We start from the raw sequence: 21261 nt of genomic DNA, 5'->3' as shown, positions 1-21261 counted from the left end.
CAACTGCCTTAGCCACTATGCTACCAGAGCTCCCTTTCAAAGCATAGTGACCAGAAAAAAAAAATTTGAAAATACATCAACACTCAGATACACACACAACCATAATGAAGAGAAATGTTACATGTCTGAACATTAATAATAGAATTGCTAGTAGCTTTTCTGGATACGTTGTACTATGCTAAATAAGTCAATTGTGACAATTGGAACAAATCCATAGAATACAACTATATTGTCTGGGTTTAGTTAGGCCCAGTGACTGTAATGAATTAAACTGTTACAGATCAGTGATTTGACAGGCTTTAACTTCTTTTGGGGGGAGATGTTTCTTAATAGTTAGAAACTTGGGCTCTGGAGTTGGACTGTCTAGACTGAATTCTAGGTGTACCATTTCAGCTATACCCTTGACAAGTCCTTTGAGCTCTGATTTTTGTGTTTCTGAAAAATGAAGATAATCAGAGTACCTATCTCATGGACTGTTTTGAGAACTCAGTGGATTCATTTACTGATAAATTTATTCATAGATAGAAAGGCAGGTCAATGGAATTTCCTGACAGGTTAAATTTGACAAAGAAGGAGCAGTCAAGGACGATGAATTTGTAATCAGCTGAGGTGGAAAAGGTGCTTATAGAGCAGATGATGGAAGGCCAGTAGATCAGTTTTGGACATTTTGATATGCAGTGGAGATGCTAGAAAATGAATGAAATGTCCCTGTTTTTTATTGATCATACAATGTAGAGTCAGACTTGTGTGTAAAACATTTCATTTGCATTTCCAAGTGGTAAGTTACTGTGTTTGGACAAGAATATGTATCAAATATTTAAAGAATTACTAGAAAATGATTTTTAAAGATAATTTACTCCTCATGTGTTAATCTTTCATAATTTCAGTAATCTCATCCCAAGTTGTCTCCCAGTTGTATCATCTGACCTCTCTCCTTCAGTCTTGCTCTGGTTTATACAAGCTTTATCTTCCAACATGGTCTCTTGCCGTCTTCCTAAATCAGGGATCAGATTTTTGTACTAGTCAGTTTACAGTATTTGCTTTGGGGTGAAGTAGAAGCCCAAATATTCCTGTTACCCAGAGTAATCTACCCTAGAAGCATAAGAGAAAAAACATGATAAGGATGAAGATAAATGAACCTCTAAGACATTAAGCCTGAATGTGTTGTGGGTGCAATTGGAGTGCTTGTTCCCACTTCATGTTTTGATTGGTTAGAGAAGTGTAGGGGGAGGGGCACCTTTGGGAAAATGCAGGCATCCGCACAATCCTATGTAAGGCTTTTGCTGCACTCAAAGCCAGATGGATCAAAGAAATAGACTCATGCATTCAATTTCTACTCTTTCCCCACTATGAAAGGAAGAGCTCTTAACTTGAGATTTATAGAACATTACATGTAAATGTGTATGTGTGTGTGTGATTTTTTTTCCCCTGAGTCCATAGAGTGCATGAGACTGTAAGATACCAGTGACTGAAGAAGTTTAAGAAACACTGTTAAAAGAGTTAATAGTTTTTCATTAAGATAAGCTATGTAAATAAACCTGTCTTTTACCTTTTTGTATTTGGTTTTAAGTCCTACAGACAATTCCTCTCAGTAGACATTTCAAAAGGATGGAGGAGGTACTTTGATAATAAATGTTTAGAGGTGGGGTCGCCAACAATTGGAACAGCTTTTCACATTAAGAAAGTGATTTGTTGTTTTAAGAGAGGGCACGGAGTCTTTACTGATGTTCAATTTCTGATCACATAAATAAATACAGATTTGCACCAAGACTATGCCGGTGAAAAAAAGAAGCATTTGTCTGCTAAATGTCGTTCTCAGTTAAACCAATCACTGCGCCCTCGGAGTGACAAACAATGATCAGCAATGAAGGAAGAAAGAAATCACACTTCCTTCTAATACCTGTTAGGAGTGTTCTTCCAAGTGAGTCCGAGAAGAACGGGCTACCCATCGTGGTTTTTCTCTTTACTACTCGCCTTCTTGCCTTTTTTTATAGTTCCAATAGCTTATACAATTTTCATATGAAGAGGGGGCCAAATAAGGATCTGAATCAAAGGCTAGTTGTAGTTACAGATATGGCATTAGAAGGGTTGTGTCTCAATCTGGATAGGAGATTGGATACTTCAAGAATATGGAGTAATGATGGTATAAAAGACATCCCATTACAGAGGGTTTGTTAGAGGATCCTCATGAAGTATGAGTCCAGCTGGACCACCATGAAGAAGATCCACAAGCAACCATTTTCCAGAAAGCTAATTAGAAATGTAACAAAATGTTTGCTGGTCCGATAGAGCCTGGTGGAACCACTGAGACTATGGCCTCTAGCTGTCCTTCAGGTCTGGAATTGAACCCACACCCGTGGTTTTCAGTCAAACAAGACAGGCATATGAGTTGAACATTCACCTCAGGTAGATAGATACACTCCTTGGAGAGAACAATCATGGGAGAAAGAAGGGCTGCTTACGCACAGGGAGACAGCTCAGGGGGCAGGAGTACATGGAGGGATGGACACTGGGAAGGGGTAACTATGGGGAGGAAGTGGGAGAGGAGCTGTTGCATTGTGGTAAACTGTGGTCAATGTCATGAGGCAAAGTGTATGTGAACTGCTGTATGGAAAGTGAATCTGCTCTGTAAATCCTCACCCCCACCCCCCAAAAAAAGAAATGTAACAAAACCAGAACATCTGCTGTACAATTCATTTTTTTAAAATGAAGAAATATGAGTAACAACTGTACAAATTACAAAGTCCAAAGTGGTGGTGTAAATACATTGCAAGACACACATGCAGGTAGTGACTTGGATGGAAATCACTCAATGCTACAAAAATACATATAAACAAAATAATTTCCTTTGGTAAATCTATAAGATATAATATTAGGAGTATTTACATAATTTTGTACTTGATATGTGAAAAATAATACCATGCTAGAACAATCTCATTCCAAATTTTGAAACATAATTCTGTGAAATAAAAATATTCTTCATAAAACATGAACGTATCAACAACTTTCTGGGGACAAAGTTGTTCTTTATATAGTGGGCAGATGAAGATCTCTGAGTTATATTTTGATTAAAATTTCGTTTCAACTGGTATCTGGAAGAAGACAAAGTTAAAAGTTAAAAGTTAAAAAAGTTGTTAGGTGTATCTTTCAATAATCATTTTATATTTAGAAAGGGTGTATATGGCTAGTCTGATAGGAATTGGGAGCCACAATTTACCAGAGTCAACAAATATTTTGTCTTTAACAATCAAGTATCTTCTATTGCCACTTGGTTAACTTACATCCATGTGATACCATATTGTAGCTTCAGTGTGTCTTCCAATGCTCTATTTAACAATCAAAATAACAATATATGCTATTGTAGCAATTTATTTCTTCACATTGGTTTCAGGGGCCACATGAGAAACTCCAGGGCTTTGTGTGCTGGCCAAGTGCTTCTGACATTCAGTTTGCCTGAATCACCACAAGTGGCCTATTCACAAATGCTCCTTTATCTTCCTCTAAATTAGCCAAAAGGAGCTCTGGTGGCGCAGTGGCGCAGTGCCTAAGGCATTTGACTACTAACCAGAAGGTTGGCGGTTCAAACCCACCAGCCACTCCACAGAAGCAAGACTGGGCATAAAGATTTACCATCTTAGAAACCCAAAGGGAGTCACTCTGAGTCGGAATTGACTTGATGGCAGTGAGTTTGTTTTTTTTTTTAAGTTAGCCAAACAGCTGTTAAAATTTCCTTTTTCTTTCTTTCTTTAACAAAAGATAAAAGATAGGGAAACTGAGATACAGGCTAATGCTGACTTCAAATTCTGTTAGACAACTGCTTGTAAGCTCCATTTGGAAACCAGATACGATGCTGTTCCTCTGCTTTGTCTCCTAAAATGTTTTTTTGAAAAACTTTTTTATTGTGATTTAGATGAAAGTTTACAGAGCAAATTGATCTTGCATGAAACGATGCATACGCATATTTTTGACATTGATTGCAATCCCCACAATGTAACAACACTCTTCCCATGTCTTCCCTGTGTTTACCATTTCTGTTCATCTTTTCCTATCCCTTCCTGCCTTCTGAGCAAATGCTGCCCTTTTGAACTCTTATGGTTGATTAATTGTCCGAAGAAGTAGGTACTCTTTGGTGTTATTGTTCACCCAATAGATGTGTCTATTTGGCTGAAAGTTGAGCCATGGGGATGGGTTCAGTTCTAGACTTGAAAGGTGTCTAAGGGCCATAGTCTCAGGGGTTCCACCAGTCTTTTTTTTTTTTTTTTTTAATGGTTTTGAGTTTTGTTCCACATTTTTATCCCACTCTACCCAGGTCCTCCTATTGTGATCCTTTTCAGAACAGTCAGCAGTGGTAGCTGGGTACCATCTAGTGTTTCTGGTCTCAGGATCATGGAAGCTGGAATTTGCATGGTTCATTAGTTCTTTGGACTAATTGTTTCCATGTATCTTTGATTTTCTTCACTCTTCTCTGCTCCGGTTGGGGAGAGACCAATAGTTGCAACTTAGATGGCTGTTCACAAGCTTTTAAGACCCTAGATGCTACTCACCGCAATAGGATGTAAATTTATCCCCTAAAACTTGATGATAATTCTGAACCCAACTACTGGGGAGAAGTTTCTGGTTTGAAGTTCTTGTAGGGTGCGCAGGCAAAATGGAGAGTTGACTATTTCTGGAAGCCTGTCGTGGGAAACAATGTGGCTCATGTAGGCTCTCCTTTCTCCACAGGCTTGTTTAACTTTTTAGAATGTCTTTTTTTTTTTTTAAATCTAAACTTTTCCATTTGATAACACTCTTGATAATTGTCTGGGGTTATGGTATGCATTTCTTCATTTATAATTGAAATTCCTTTTGCTATTCTTACTAGACCTTTCTTCAGCTGAGAGAGAAGTGCCATCAGCCACCTCCCATACTAGGATACAATCATTAGATTATTTTCAGGACCCTCAATTCCATTAGTTTTTCAGCATAGAGGTGATGTAGTATAGTGAACAGAGCATAGGTCTTTGTGACAGACAGGTCTTGGTTCAAATCCTACTGCTGTTAACTTGGTGTCTGATCTTAAGCCAGTCAATTACTCTGTGAACTTGTTTCTTAGTTCTCCTACTTGTAAAATGAAGATATTGTCTTTGCATATTGTTGTAAATATTAAAAGGTGAATGTAATGCAACTACCACATAGCTGGTCTAGAGCAGATACCCATTTTGATTTGTGATCCTGCTTTTTCCAAACAAGAAACATTGCCTTAAAAGGTAGACTATTCTAGAAGTGAATGTTAATGATGACTTGGCAACTCATTCTAGAGGGCAGGGAAGGAACTTAACTTTCTTACTGGGCTAGGCATTGTGCTAAGGACTTCCCATGTACCTGGGACTTGGGAGATGTATGTTAGCCTCTCAGCTCCATCTCCAATTCATCTGTGAATGGAAACATGAGTCCCTTCTTTGCTTCATGGGTAATTACATGGGCAGAAAAGATGATGGTTTTCAGTAGTTTTGAAAAACAGAAAGTTCTATATACATGTTCAGTACTGCATTAACAGAGATACAGTATCATTATTTCCACCCTTTTAGTATTAGTCTGAGTTTATTTCCCTCTATGAGATTGGTTGGCATGACTTCACTTTTCAGGGATAGGCAACAGTAGCTCAAATGAGCACTGGGCTTTCTGTAGCATGTTGGAAGAGACCTCACTACTTCAAGCTTTTTTTGTTCCGGTGTCTGGGTAAAGAGTGTTGATGAATATTACCTGACATTCCCGATTACGTAATCCTCCATTTGTATTTATGGTAAAGTCTTGTTTCATTTCTTTCTCCTGAGAGAAACAGAATGAAATTGTGGATTAGGGACTTTTTTTTTTTTTTTTAATGTTGAAAGATGAAGGGAATTTTAAGAGGTGCAGATGACTGATTGTACAAATGTGCAATTCGTCAAAGAGCAGGTACCTGACTGGGGCTAAACTTTGAAGTACTGTCATCCTTCTTCATCAAAATATGCAAAACAGCATCATGGATTGTTAAGAAAAATATTGAGTCATTAACTTCATCATCAAAAAATTCACACCGAGAAAGCTTCTCAAGTAAATCATCTGAAGAGAAAAAAGATTCACAGTTAGGAAGAAGTAACTCTTTGGCCACAGATTTCTCTGTGAGGCTCATGATTGGAACTTCTGTTTGCAAATGTGTATCTTGTTGTTTGTCGATGGGTTGCAGTGTATCATTAGTGCAGTGTCTTCTGGAATGAAAGGATATCTTTCTAATACAAATACAGATTTAATGCCCATTAAAAAGAAGAAGGAAAAACAAGAAAAACCTTTGTAGCCCCTGGAAGAAAACCAAACCATTTCCCTTAAGGCAGGAACCTGATGTGTTAATCTCCCTACTTATTAAATTGAAGCTTTAGTTTGGCATATAAAAAAGTGGGATTCTGCCCAAATAGAAAAGATGTGAATGGACCAGAGAAACACTCTGCTTCTTAATCGTTGGACCTGTTATTTGCCAGTTACATACTGGTAGCCTATTTTCCCAAAACGTCCAGGTTCCGTCAGAACGCATCTTTCTTTGCACCTCACGTTACCTTTCCAATCGTCTTTGAGGAATCTCAAGCACTACCTAGCACTTGCACAGATCACTCAACCAAATACTACTTTGTGTCTGCTATCTTGTAAATCCCTGGCTGGTTAATATAAAGAATCAAAAGATAAATTACACACGAATCTTGCCCTTGAGAAAAGTAGGATATGTATAGATCACTATAGTTGTTATGTGCCATCGAGTTGTCTCTGACTCATACCAAAAAAAACTGAACTCACTGCCACAGAGTCGTGCCCAACTCATAGTGACTCCTCCTTGGGTTTCTGAGGCAGTATCTCTATGGAAGTAGAGTGCCCAGTCTTCCTTCTGAGGTCCTGTGCCAGCCTCATGATCCCTGCTTTACCTGAGCCCGTCACTGCAGCCATCATGCCAATCATCTTGTTGAGGCCTTCCCCTCTTTCATTGACCCTCCATTTTACTAAGCATGACATTCTTCTCCAGAGAGTGGTCCCTTCTGACAACATGACCAAAGTAGGTGAGACAAAGTCTGGCCATTCTCGCCATAATGCTCCAAGAACATTATGGCTGCACTTCTTTCAGGATAGATATGTTAGTTCTTTTAGCAGTCCACGGTACTTTCAGCATTCTTCATCAATACCACAACACAAAAGCATCAACTCTTCTTTGATCTTCCTTGTGCACTGTCCAGCCCTCATATGCATAAGAGGCAACTGAAAATAACATGGCTTGGGATAGGCACATCTTACTCTTCAAGGAAATATCTTTGCTCTTCATCAGTTGGAAGAGATTTTTAGCAAGAGATTTGTCCAATACAATACATCTTTTGATGTCTTGACTGCTGCTTTCATTGGCGTTGATTCTAGAACCAAGTAATATGAAGTCTTTGATAACTTCAATCTTTTCTCCATTCATCGTGATGCTGATTATTGGTCCAGTTGTGAAGATTTTTGTTTTCTTTATATTGAGGTGTAATCCATACTGCAGACTGTAGTCTTTAATCTTCATCAGTAAATGCTTCAAGTCATCCTCACTTTCAGCAAGCAAAGTTGTGTCTTCTGTGTATCTCAGGTTGTTAATGAGCCTTCCTCCAATCCTGATGCCACGTTTTTCTTCATATAGTCCAGCTTCTTAGATTATTTGCTCAGCATACAGATGGAACAAGTATGGTAAAAGGATACAACCCTGACGCACTCCCTTCTTGATTTTAAACCATGCAGTATCACTATATACTAAAAGGAAAAGTATATAATAATGAAAGCAGGGCCAATCTTTTTTTCTTAATTTTTAAATAATGCCCAGAATATAATAGAGTCTCTCACTTTGTTGAACAAATAAGAGAAGTACAGATCACATGCTGTAGAAATTCTGAGAAAGCTGGTAAATATTGTTAGTTCCTGTTGGTGGGTATCAGGGAAAACTTAACAAAGCAGCCATCATTCACAAGAACGACTAGGATTTGGAGGAAAAGAAGTTGGGAAAGCATGAAGGTGGGAAAGTGTGTTCACAGGTAGGTGTCTAAACATTGATAGGACTTAGCAGTGAGAGGGATGCAGAGAGAGGAGGGCATTGTGGCCACCAGAGGCCAGGGTAGAGGTGGTGATCTCAGTTAAAAGACTGAGAAGGGATGTCAGGCAGCAAAAATGGCAGGAACTGACATTTTTCAGACCTGGGACAATAGGGTAAAATTTCTTAGGAGATTTTTTAAGGGATTAGGATCCCTGGGTGGTGCAAATGGTTAAGTGCTCAGCTAGCCAAAAGATTGGCGGTTTGAATGCACCCAGGGACACCTCAAAAGACAGGCCTGTCAATCTGATTCCGAAAGGCCATAGCCCTGAAAACCCTGTGGAGCAGAGTTCTACTCTGCAGTGCGTGGGGGAGTCACCATGAGTCTGAACTGACTCTGTGCAGGTAACAACAACAGGATCAAGAGACTATTTTCAATTATGAGGAAGCCTTGAAGCTAGAATTTATCTGTAGGCTTAAGAGTAGGAGCCAGTGGACAGGGAAAGATTAAAGATGCCAATTTCATGCCTCCTTCGAAATCTGTTCACTTGCCATCCCCTCTCCCTCAAAAGGCTCACCCCTTCCTAAGATACTGTCAAGGCTGACCCCCTCCCACGATTCTACTCTGCTCCAATGTCACATCACTGGGCATCCCTGACAGCCCGTCTAAAATAATACTGTTGCTCTTGGTCTCTTAACTCTGTTGTTTTCTTCACAGCATTTATCACTACCCAAAAGTATGTTTTTTTATTTGTTTATTACATGGCCTTCCTGCTTTCTGCTATCATGAAGTTAGGGGCCTGTCTTAGGCACTTTTGTATCCCCAGCACCCAGGACAGTGCCTGACAGATGGTAGGTGCTCACTAAATCTTTGTTAAATAGTGTCTATCTTGTGCTAGGAACTAAGAGTTGTTGTTGTTACATGCCGTCGAGTCAGCCCCGACTCATAGCGACCCCTCCTTGGGTTTCCGAGGCAGAATCACTACGGAAGTAGGATTGCCCAACCTTCCTTCCAAGAGGAACTAGGAGACAGAGAACAAAAAGGTAAATAAGACCAGTACCTGCCCTGGAAGAGAGTATAGTCTCATGGGGCCACAAACACAGACCTGCAGAACATTGAGTATGCGTTCTGCAGAGGCAAAGACCTGCAGAGCACACGGCTCTGCCTGAGGAAGTCAGGAAGTTTCCACAGTTCTTAAAGGAGAAGTTTTCTAAGAAGTTTTCGAGTCAGAGTGGAAGAACATTCTAAGGATGAACAAAGACTCTCATTAGAAAGTTCTTCCGGAGGCCTAGGTAAAAAATGATGCAAGTTTGGGTTAAAGGAGAGGAAGATTCAAAAGGAACTATTTATAGGGCCTGGTGGCTCACTTATTGACTATATAGGGGAGGAGAGAGGGAGAAATTAAAATTGGTTCCAGGGTTTTTACTTTGGGCAACTGGTGATGCAGTGATTAAATAGGAAAAGAGGACAGTTTGGGAAGCAAAGAGCATGTATTTAGTTTGGAACATGTGTATCTGAGGTGCTTGGAGGACATCTATACAGTTGAATACATGGGTCTTCAGCCAAGAGAGGTCTGGACTAGATTCATTAACATAGATGTACTTGAACTCATAAACATGCAGGAGATTGACTAGACAGAGTCCAGGGAATTAGAGAAAGCATCCATGGAATTAAAACCACAGGGCTTCAGATTGAAGCTTGGGGAAGAGCAACTGGTAAGAGGTGAGGGAGGAGCTAATAACAGAAATTGAGGAGCTATTAGAGCAGTGGGAAGCTCTGGTAATGCTGTGCTTAAGGCATTGGGCTGCTAACCATGAGGTCAGCAGTTCAAATCCCCCAGCTGCTCTATAGAAGAAAGATGAAGCTGTCTGCTTGGTGAAAATTTACAGCCTTAGAAACCCTATGGGGGTTGCTATGGGTCAGAATTGACTCAATGGCAGTGGGTTATTAGAGTGATAGGAGTTAAGTCAGAAGAGCATGGTCTTGCAAAAGTCAGGGAAGGACATGATGAGACTGGTAATGAACTCCATGGTGGAATCTGCTGTAAGCAGCTGAGTAAGCTGCCTTAGGGATGTGGTCTGCTTCTTGTATATAAACAGCAGCTTTGAGAAGGGTCTCTGAGCTTCTTGGCACATCTGGACCCTGCATGTAGCCAAGTCTTCATTCAGCAGCCTGTCATGTTGCCTGCCAATCTAGGGATTGTTTCTGGACTTGAACTAGTGGCCTGCTATGTTGCTTAAAAATCTTGGGGCTGTGCTGTTTTGCTTGTTGACCTTGGGTTTGTCAGCCTTAGAAGCCAGCAGCTGCCTGAGTGAAGAGAAGCCTCCAGCTTCAGTGGGCCAGGAGCAAGAGGCAGAGCCGAAGTCCAAAGTCAAGGGACCTTCACCCAGCCTCTAGAGCTGGCACTTTGAACTCGGACTTCTAGCCTCCTAAACTATAAGAGAATAAATCTCTGGTAAAATGAAAAAAAGAAAAAAAAAAGTCAGGGAAGGAGAGAGCTTCAAAGACAAATGCTAAGGAAATCTCCAATGGCATGAGGTTGGAACGGATGTAGTTGATTTTGGCAATCTGGACATCACAGATGACCTTGGCAAGGTCAGCCTCATCAACAAGGTGAAGCAGAAACTAGGCTATTAAAAGCTGAGGAGTACATGAGAGATGAGGAAGAGTGACAGGAAATAAGCCTATTTTCCCAGGAAGTTTAGAGTAAAAAAGTGGTTATGTGTTCACTTTTTTTTGTTGCCTATTAGATATGGAAACAACTTTTAAAGTTAATTTACTTATGTCTCAATACAACTAAAATATAAAGATGCTATTTATATTAAAGATTATTATAGGCTCAGTTATCAGTTACATTTCCTTTTTGATGACCATATAAAATTCTTGTTCTTTTGAGGTTGTCTATATTGTGAATTAACTGTGAGCTGGAGGTGATTGTCAGAACATAAATAAAACAGCTTACCATCAGTTCCCACAATATACACATCCACTTGGATCCTGATGAATTCTTGCAAAATCTGTTAAAGAGGAAGTATATCTTCCTTAGGAAATAGTTTTACATGTCAGAAACATAAACTGTTATAGTTTATGGGTGATGTTGCTTTCAGAAGCCTTTCACATTTTTGAGAAGGTAATAATACAGAGGTACCAGTCTTCAAAAGAAGGAGCTATGACGGATGGAAAGTAACCCAAAGAAAAGAGCCTTCTTCAGTAAAAAGTTAAAATGCTCATTCTTGAGGGAAGTATTATGGAAAAATGTTCTACCTCAAACTCCCCAAATCAACTCTGATTTAATTTTAAAATTGGATCTTCTACAGGATGATCTAGACTAGAGATTTCTATTTACACAAAAATCAAAAAACAAAAAAACCAATGGCTCATGAATTGTTCATTATTTCCATCCACGGTGACCAGAGACATCTAGCACCAATGTCGCTTTATCCCTCTTCCTGGTCTCTAGGCTCAGAGGAAATACCAGTAATGGTGTGAGGAAGGTCACAAAAGGTACGAAAAGTAGCTCGTGCTGGGGATCAATTTAGATTATCATTATCATCATCAGTAAACTTATAGAGCCTCTACTAGGCACTGAGCTAAGGAGTGAGGCTTTAAAGAAACCTCGGTCAGGGTCCTGATCCTTCGTGCTGAGACCGAAAAATAAGGATGTGCGTGCACATGTATGTGTGCATTGTTCCCTCCTCAGCTCAAATAAATAAACCAAAAAAGAAAAAGTTAGCAGCTTTGAGAGTTATGTGATATCAATAGAACTTTAAGAGAACTTAATCCCGTTTTCCAATTTTGTATCCTGTCACCCACTTAAGAACTTAATAGTTCTTAGCTGAGCTCTTCCAAAGGTAGATTTCTGTGAACCCCCAAAAAAGGAGAAATGTAGAATTTCTGAAATGTTCTTTATATCTGTTTCTGTATTTGTGTTAGAGATTGTTTTAGGAATGCTGACAAACTATGGGGAGAAAAAAACCAGATTTCAACCTGATGGTTCCGACCCTGTTTATAAATCACATAACACATTGATTCTTTTATATATAGGCTTGGCCTTGTTTTTTTTTTTTTTTTTTTTTTTTTGAGACAGATTGTTCAATAGCCAAGTGAAATGTCATCTGCTCATAATGTTGTTGTTGTTGTTGTTTGCCGTCAAGTCGGCCCCGACTCATAGCGACCCCTCCTTGGGTTTCCAAGGCAGTATCACTGCAGAAGTAGGATTGCCCAACCTTCCTTCCGAGGAGTGGCTGGTGGGTTTGAACCGCCAGCCTTCTGGTGAGCAGTCAAGTGCCTTAGGCACTATGCTACCAGAGCTCCTTCTGCTCATAATAGATGAATGTAAAATCTACTCTACTTTTGCCCAGAACCTTTCTCAATACTTTCTTGTTTAGATACAATGTCCAAAGAATTTGAAGACACCACGGAACTGAAATTTGATAGGAGTATGACTGCAGTTGTCCACCAGCAGGTTCAGCATCTGTTAGGATTATAGTTGTGGTTGCCTTCAAATTACATGCAGTCTTATGGGAAATTCACTTGTAAAGAGTTCATTAAATACCCTCTATTCTCCCTGACCCTTCCCTTCCCCTGCCCACCATGGAATGTCCTGGGATTATAATTTCCTTCAAATTAAGTTTATATTATCTAAAGGAGCAGTCTTCCACAATAAATTTTTTTAAAAAAAACTTTAAATCCCTGACTATTTTTTTTTCCATTAAGAAAAAAAGAAATTACCGTTTTGAGACCCCTCATTGAAGAGATATCAAGAAATGACACTGCTGAAAAATCGAGAATGAGGCTGTGGACGCTGACTTTGGGGACCATTATATTGAGAGGAAGATCACCGTTCCAGTCTATGTGGAAGGGCAGGTCTGTGGCATTGATTGGCCGATCCAGTTCTTCTATTTGATTATTGTCCAGCTCCTCCTCAGAGTCTTTTATGTCATTAACAGTACATATCAATCCTTTCTATAGGAGAGGATAGAAAGCATGATAACTCTGTCCAAGAAAACATTGTGTACATCACAGTGAGTTTCTGAAACACAGATTCAAATTTAGGTCAAGTAGTGGAATTGTAGACACTTTTCTTTGGTACTTTTTCCAAGAGAATAAACATTTTAAGGAGTCCCTCAAGGGCACCATTTCAAAATACTGATATTAAATGACACAAAACCAAAACCAAACTCACTGCCATCGAATTGGTTCTGACTCATAGTGACCCAATAGGATAGAGAGGCTGGTGGGTTTGAACTGCTGACCTCTTGGTTAGCAACTTTAACCACAATGCCACCATAGCTCCTAGGGTGTTGCATCCCACCATGATAACAACCTATTGACCGATCACAATGGGGGCTGATTACATTGTTACATAACTGCCAAACCACTGAGAATCATGGCCCAGCCAAGCTAACATTTTTTGGGGACACAATTCAATCCATGACAAGGAGATGTCAAGTAGACAATTGGAGGTAAACGTTTACATCAGAGGAAAGTTACGGGCTGAAAATATGTATTTGAGAGTTGATACCTACAGTCTGCAGTATGGATTACACCTCAAAGAAAGAAAAAAATCCTCACGACTGGGCCAATAAGCAGCATCACATTAAGTGGAGAAAAGATTGAAGTTTTCAAAGATTTCATGTTACTTGGCTCCACAGTCATCAGTGGAACAGCAGTCAAGAAATCAAACATCATATTGCATGGGGCAAATCTGCAAAAGGCCTCTTTAAAGTGCTGAAGAGCAAAGAGGTATCTTTGAAGACTAAGCTGTGCCACACTGAAGCCATGGTATTTTCAGTGGCCCCTCATATGCATGTGAGAGCTGTACAGTGAATGAGGAAGACTAAAGAAGAGTTGATGCTTTAGAGTTGTGGTGCTGGCGAAGAACACTGAAAGTACCATGGACTGCCAGAAGAACTAACAAATCTGTCTTGGAAGAAGTGCAGCCAGAATGCTCCTTGGAAGTGAGAATGGCCAGACTTCGTCTTGCCTACTTTGGTCATCTTGTCAGAAGGGACCATTCCCTGGAGAAGGATACCATGCTTGGTATAAGTGGAGGGTCAGCAAAAAAGGAGAAGACCCTCAACGAGATAGATTGACAGCAGTGGCTGCAGCAGTGGGCTCAGGTAGAGCAAGAATCGTGAGGATGGCACAGGACCATGCAGTGTTTTGTTCTGCTGTACATAGGGTCGCTTTGAGTTAGAGCCGACCTGACAGCACCTAACAACAACAGGAGCACCTTCTTGGTGAGCCCTGATGGTGCATTGGTTAAAGCATTTGGCTGCTAACCAAAAGGTTGGTAGTTCCAACCCACCAGCTGCTCCATGGGAGGAAGATGGGGCAGTCTGCTTCTGTTAAGATTTACAGATTTGGGAACTATGCAGTTCTACTTTGTCCAATAGGATGATTATGGGTTGGCATCAACTCACCAGCACTGAGTAATATTTTAAGGCATGGGGAAGCATGAGCTCACTCAAGGAGAGACCATGTGAACTGCCCCATAGGGTTTCCAAGACTATAATCTTTTCAGAAGCAGACTGTTTCATCTTTCTCCCACAGAGTGGCTGGTGGATTCTAACTGCCAACTTTTTGGTTAGCAGCCAAATGGTTTAACCATTATGCCACCAGAGCTTGAAATAACATAAGATGCTTATTTAGCTGGTATTTCATTTAAAAGAAAGAACTAAAACTTTGAGCTATATTTCACTAAGCTCTTAGTCATAATGCACAGAAATGTAACCAAGAAACTTACTGGTGTTGCTTGTAACAGGCCTTTTTTCTGCAGCTTTCGGATTTTCTTCAAAGCTTTATTGCGCTTGCGTAGAATTCGAAGAGGACTAAAGCCAACCTGAAAAGCCCATTTCTGTGTTACAAGAGTACTGAGTATTCTGCTACTTATTATAGTATAATTCTAATAACTTTAACTGGGATGGCTTAAGGAATTAAGAAAAATAATCAAGATATTTGTGATAAAATTTAAAAGTGGTTTAAATGACAAAATTGTATCCAAACTGTGGTCTGCTTGGCTTGTATGTGGTAATAATGCTAAAACTCTTGCATAGTCTAAGATTGATACATAAACCATCCATATATGTATCTAGACTCTATTGAAATCTGCTTGCATTTTTGGCCTACACAAGTCTTAGGAAATTTTATTTTATTTATTTTCTATTTACTGAATAAAGGTGGCATCTAGTTAGTATTCTGCTCTTGTATAATTTTTATTACATTAAAATTATATGATTTTATTTTATAATATTTATTATTGTATGCTTTTATTTTATGATTTTAATACTTGGGAGCACTAAAAGTACTAGGGAGTAACTCTCATTTTCCCTTTTTCAAAACAAATGTGTTCTTATCAATGCAATATTTCACTCCACAATAATAAGTAAGGAGGATCAAATTATGTATTAAAAAAAAAATCCTTAACAAAAAAATGTAGTTAGATGGAAAAATACTAGATTAAGTAAAAAGGGCAGTATATAAAGTCACTTATTCAATATGATCCCATTTGTAAAAAGTTGTCTCAGGCCAGGGAGCAAAGTGCATAGAAGAAAAATATCTGATGCCTATCAAAGTAATCATAATAGTTAAGGTTTAAGACAAAAGCTCTATGCCAGGTACAAAGCAGTCCAAAAGGTGTGTTTCTAGAATCAGTGCCCAGCTTTTGTTTCTTAACCCTGAAAACTGTTTCCTTGTTCTTTCCAGTTCTTTAAGGGTGCTCCGTATTTGTAGTTACTTGGTGTTAAATACTCATTTATAACCATTGGTCCTGAATCTCTTCAAGTATTAAATGCTCCTTTGCTGTTTCTGAAGTTAGTGCCCAAAGATAATCTGTAGGATACTATCTGTAAAAACCCACATCCCAAATTTTGTTAATATCTTTACAGCAAAATTTGGTCAAAAGCTGACTTTATCTTGGACCTCACAGAAAAATGCTTATTACCTACATATTAACAGACTCTTTCTAAGTTAGTCTGACCTGCTTGGGACATGAAATACAAAAGCACTGACAAAATCCAGCCCTACATGTATGAAATCAGTGATCCTCTTGTTAAAGAACCAAAACTTCCTTTCCAGATGTTTAGTAGACTATCACACAGAGAGAGACACACTTATACACATTAAACAGCCCCAAACCTTACAGCATCGGTAAGTTTCTGCTTAAAGAAACCAATATTTGCAAAATAGATAGGAGATGGACATCTGAAGATTTTCACACCTTCTGGCTCATACATCTACAAGGTAGAAAAAAGTAAGATTAGATATTTGTCCATTAAACTCATATTAACATCATTTAGCAAGTCAAAGAAAAAATACTCTTCCTTACGTCATTGTAATCTTTTTTATTCTTATAGATGTTGCTCCTTCCAATATTAGCCAGTGTGCTGCATTTTGGACTGTAGGGAAAATCAATACCAAATGAATCATTCAGAGATATTCATTAGGCTTGTAAGGCTACAACACTGATTTTTTTCCTCGCATACCAAAGCAGTCTCACTCTTCAAAATCTGGAAGGTTGGGGAATCATGCCTTTAGAGAGCCTAGAACAAAAGCACCTTATTCTATTTATCTTTGCATTCTCCCACACAGCTCCTAACACGGTGCTTTGCACCCACTGTGTCACTGTTTACAAAACTGTTCCATATGCTTTTGCCATTTTGGTTCTGAACATCACAGCTATTTGGTGAGGGAAGGCAGATGCTATTTCATGGATGAGGACAGGGAGAAGAAAAATGTCTTGCCTCTGACCACTCAGTTTGTCTTACTGCTTCATACATTGGTCCCCAGTAGAGAAATGAGTGCAAATATGAATGACTAAAAAAGGAAGAGAACATTTTAATGCAAATCTGTCAGTCAAGGATTAGCTTTAACTTTGATAAAAATACCTTCTGTTCTCGAATTGTTTAGTTCCCAAGGAGCTTTATTTCTCTGACATACCATGTAACCAACATAGGCTGAGTGACCACATGGTGGTGATATTACAACAGAGATTTAAGTATAAAATGATGCTTGGACTAGATGACTGTTAAGAATCACAACTTCTAAGTGGCTTTTGTGGATTTTTTTTTTAATCCCCCGCCTGTCAATTTGTTTTGTGGTGGTTTGTATGTTGCTATGGTGTTGGAAGGTGTGCCACTGATATTTCAAATACCAGCAGGGTCATCCATGGTGGACAGGTTTTGACTGTTTCTAGAATAAGACAGACTAAGAGGAAAGGCCCTGTGATATACTTTTGAAAATGAGGCATTGAAAACCCTACGAATCACAACAAAACCTTGTCCTACTTGCTTGCTTTTGATACATCAGCAGGAGTGATCAACCATTAGAGGAGGACTTCATGTTTGGCAAAGCAGAGGGCCAATGAGGGAGAGGGAGACACCTGGTGAGATATATTGGCACCGTAACCACAATGATGAACTTGAACATGCTGGTAATTGTGAGGTTGAGGCAGGACAACGTTTTGTTCTGCTGTACATACAGTTGTCAGGACTTGGAGCTGACTCAACAGCAGCCATCTATCTATCTTGTTTGTCTATCTGTCTCTCTGTCTGTCTACCCATGCATCTGCCCATCCATTCATCTGCCTATCTGTCCATTTGTCTATCTATCTATCATCTCTGTTTGTGGATTTTTAGGAAGAGTGGGCTTTGAGAAGTTCTTTACTCCAGCTCCATGCTTTTGAGGTGGGAATACAATCTTCTTATAAATAGAATAGGAGCTCTGGTAGCATAGTGCCTAAGGCACTTGACTGCTAACCAGAAGGCTGGTGGTTCAAACCCACCAGCCACTCCTTGGAAGAAAGTTTGGGCAATCTACTTCCGTAGTGATACTGCCTCGGAAACCCAAGGATGGGTCACTGTAAGTAGGGTCTGACTCGATGGCAAACAACAACAGTATAAATAGAATACTAGACATGGAGAGTCCCACACTTAGTAACACATTTCTCATGTTTAACAAATCAAAGACAAAGGCATTAAACCCTCTTAGAATATAATTACTTCTAGTTTATAGCTGAGCAAACAGACTCAGATTTATATTTCTTTGAACTGGTGTCAAAGCAGGGAGCAGACCAACCGTGGGTCTGCTAACTGGTCAGATTTTCTAAAGCAGGGTCATTCTATTACTCTTCAGGTCTTGAGGTAACAGAGGAAGAATATACTGGCCAATCTTAATGGATATGCATGCTTATCAACAAAATTAGTTTTCCTGTAACCAGTGACAAATTTTTTTTTCTCTTGATTTGGGCAAGTCAAAGCCTGTAAGGAAGCGGAGCACAGTGAGCACTCACAATTGAGTCCGGAACACAATGGTTAGGAGCTGAAATGCAACGCTGGCGGCCAGGCCTAAGCCAAGTCCCAGGACAATGGCACAGATGAAGGTCACGATCCAAATGAACTAAAAAGAAAGCGACATGTACACTACAATTTACTTTGATTAAAGGGTAATGTCTTAGGTTCAGAACTAGGAGAAAGCATGAACTTGTAGGCCCAAAACAGAGTTCAGAAGTTGAAATCTTGAGCCAAGGTGCAAAGTGCACAGGGGAAGGGACCTCAGGTTCTAAGTCACGGAAACACGAGCAAATATAAAATGATCCACAGAGTGTCTCCACTTCTAATCCTATCCCTGTTCCAATTAAAGAAGTGATTATGTCTGTGGCAGCTAGAATTCTAGAACTATTCAACAAATTAATTGGCAGACCATATACTAAGCTCTTTTATTTTTTTAAAAAAATTATTTAAATTTTCTTGTTGTTGAGAATATATACGGCAGAATGTACATCAATTCAACAATTTTTACACCTACAATTCAGGGACATTGATTACATTCTTCTAGTTGTACAACCCATTCTCACTCTCCTTTTCTTAGTTGTTCCCTAGAACTAAAAAAACCATAACCCACTGCCATCGATGTGATTCCAACTCATAGCAATCACCATTGGGTTTCCAAGGCTGTAAATCTTTATGGAAGTGGATTTCCTCATCTTCCTCCCTCATAGCAGCTGGTGAGCTTGAACCTCTGAACTTCTGATTAACAGCCAAATGTCTTACCCACTATGCCACCTTATTCTTGGTCTATTGGTCTGATGAATGGCTATTATCTCTATAATAGGAATCCTGGTGCACAGTGATTAAGTTTCAAGCTGCTATTAAAAAATTCGACACTTTGAACACACCAGTTGCTCCTTGGGGGAAAGATGTGGTGGTCGGCCTCAGTAAAAATTTACAGCCTTGGGAATGGCTATGGAGCAGTTCTATTCTGCCCTGTAAGGTGGCTATAAGTCAGAATCAACTCAACAGCAGTGGGTTTGGTTTGGGGTTTATCTATAAAGATTTTACATTCCCAAAGGAAAGAGACATCAGATAAGCAAAGTACTATTGAAGAAGAAGAACAAAGTAGGAGATCTCACACAGCCGGATCTCAAAACCTACAGCCACAGTAGTCAAAACTGCCTGGTATTGGTACAACCACAGACACATAGACCAATGGAATAGAATTGAGAACACAGAAATAGATCCATCGACCTATGTCAGTTGATCTTTGACAAAGGGCCAAAATCCATTAAATGGGGCAAGAGATTGTTTAACAAATGGTGCTGGCAAAACTGGATATCCATTTGTAGAAGAATGAAACAAGATCTATACTTCACACCATACACAAAAACTAACTCCAGATGGATCAAAGACTTAAATGTGAAACCTAAAACTATAAAGTTTCTCAAAGAAAAAATAGGGGCAAATTTAGGGGCCCCAATACATGGCATATATAGACTATCAAACATAACCAAAAATGCACAAATAGCAGAAGATAAACTAGATGAATGGGACCTTCTAAAAATTAAATTTTTATGTACTTCCAAAGACTTCTCCAAAAGAGTAAAAGAGAACCTACAGATTGGGAAAAATATTCGGCAATGACATATCTGACAAAGGACTTATCTCTAGAATTTATAGAAAACTCCAACACCTCAATAACAAAAAGACAATCCAATTTAAATATGGGCAGAAGACATGAATAGACACTTCACCAAAGAGGATATTCAAGCAGCCGACAAACATGTGAAGAAATGTTCACGATCAATAGCTATTAGAGAGATGCAAATCAAAACAACAATGAGATACCATCTTGCCCCAGCACTAGTAGCAAAGATCAACAAGACAGAAAATAATAAATGCTGATGAGAATGTGGAGAGATTGGGACTCTCATACACTGCTGGTGAGACTGTCAAATGACACAACCATTGTGGAAAGCAGTATGATGATTCCTTAAAAAGTTGGAATTAGAAATACCATTTGACCCAGCAATTCTATTACTAAGCATATATCCTAAAGAAGTGAGAGCCAGGACAAGAACAGATATATGCACATCCATGTTCATTGAAGCACTATTTACAACAGCAAAAAGATGGAAACAACTTAGGTGCCCATCAACAGAAGAACAGATAACCAAAATCTGGTACATACACATAATGGAATACTATGCAACACTAAAGATTAACATAGAATCTGTAAAACACCACATAACATGGATGAACTTGGAGGACATTACACTGAGTGAAATAAGTCAGTCACAGAAGGACAAATATAGTATTAGTTCATTATTGTAAAAAGTCAAGAAAAGGTTTATATATGGAAGGAAAAGTTCTTTGTTGATTAACAGGGGTGGGAGGGGAGGGAAGGGAACACTGCTAGATAGGTAGAGACAAGTATTGGTTTGGGTGAAGGGAAAGGCAGTGTACCAAATGTGAGTGATCAACACGGACAACAAAGATGAGCCCTTTTGCACATACAGGACTGTGTTGTCAGTGACGGCAAACATTGATCTAAGGGTGGATGGAAGATGGACAGGCTGGACAATCGGGTATGTCTAGGCAGGAGTGTGTGTGCCCATGACTATGCACAGGGTTGGCAAATGATGTTTCTACAAGTATATTTGCATGTTCTGTAAGAATTTCCAGGTATATAGTAAAGCTGACAAGGGACAAGTTTGTAATCACTTCTTGGCCACAGCCAGCTACCCGGAGGGAGCGAGTAGTTGGACCTGTGGGTTCACGACTATGGTTACAGGGGACATCAAGCTCAATGGGCACAACATACTACACAAAACCATTGTTCCACATCCTAGTTTGGTGAGTAGTGACTGAGATCTTAAAAGCTTGCAAGTGGCCATGTAGATGCAACAATGGGTCTCTCCTCATCCAGAGCAAAG

General features: G+C 39.4%; 1 protein-coding gene across 1 annotated transcript in view; it reads right to left on the bottom strand.

Annotated features, from left to right (window-relative positions):
- Positions 1 to 3068: 3068 nt before the first annotated feature.
- The window catches only part of SLC26A3 (solute carrier family 26 member 3), a 43425-nt gene continuing 25232 nt past the window's right edge, over positions 3069 to 21261 (bottom strand). The window contains exons 12-20 of the mRNA XM_007944374.2: positions 18343 to 18449; positions 16381 to 16450; positions 16196 to 16288; positions 14800 to 14895; positions 12783 to 13016; positions 11014 to 11068; positions 5939 to 6081; positions 5743 to 5808; positions 3069 to 3092 (exon numbers count right to left, since the gene is read on the bottom strand). Coding sequence (XP_007942565.1) covers positions 3069 to 3092; positions 5743 to 5808; positions 5939 to 6081; positions 11014 to 11068; positions 12783 to 13016; positions 14800 to 14895; positions 16196 to 16288; positions 16381 to 16450; positions 18343 to 18449 — 888 coding nt within the window. The remainder of the gene's footprint in view (positions 3093 to 5742; positions 5809 to 5938; positions 6082 to 11013; positions 11069 to 12782; positions 13017 to 14799; positions 14896 to 16195; positions 16289 to 16380; positions 16451 to 18342; positions 18450 to 21261) is intronic.

The sequence above is a fragment of the Orycteropus afer genome, unplaced genomic scaffold, assembly GCF_000298275.1.
Source record: "Orycteropus afer afer isolate SDZICR_OR568_19922 unplaced genomic scaffold, OryAfe1.0 scaffold00007, whole genome shotgun sequence".
In the NCBI taxonomy this organism is placed as follows: domain Eukaryota; kingdom Metazoa; phylum Chordata; class Mammalia; order Tubulidentata; family Orycteropodidae; genus Orycteropus; species Orycteropus afer.
The sequence above is the reverse complement of the archived record's forward strand: the minus strand, read 5'-3'. Positions and strand labels throughout refer to the sequence as shown.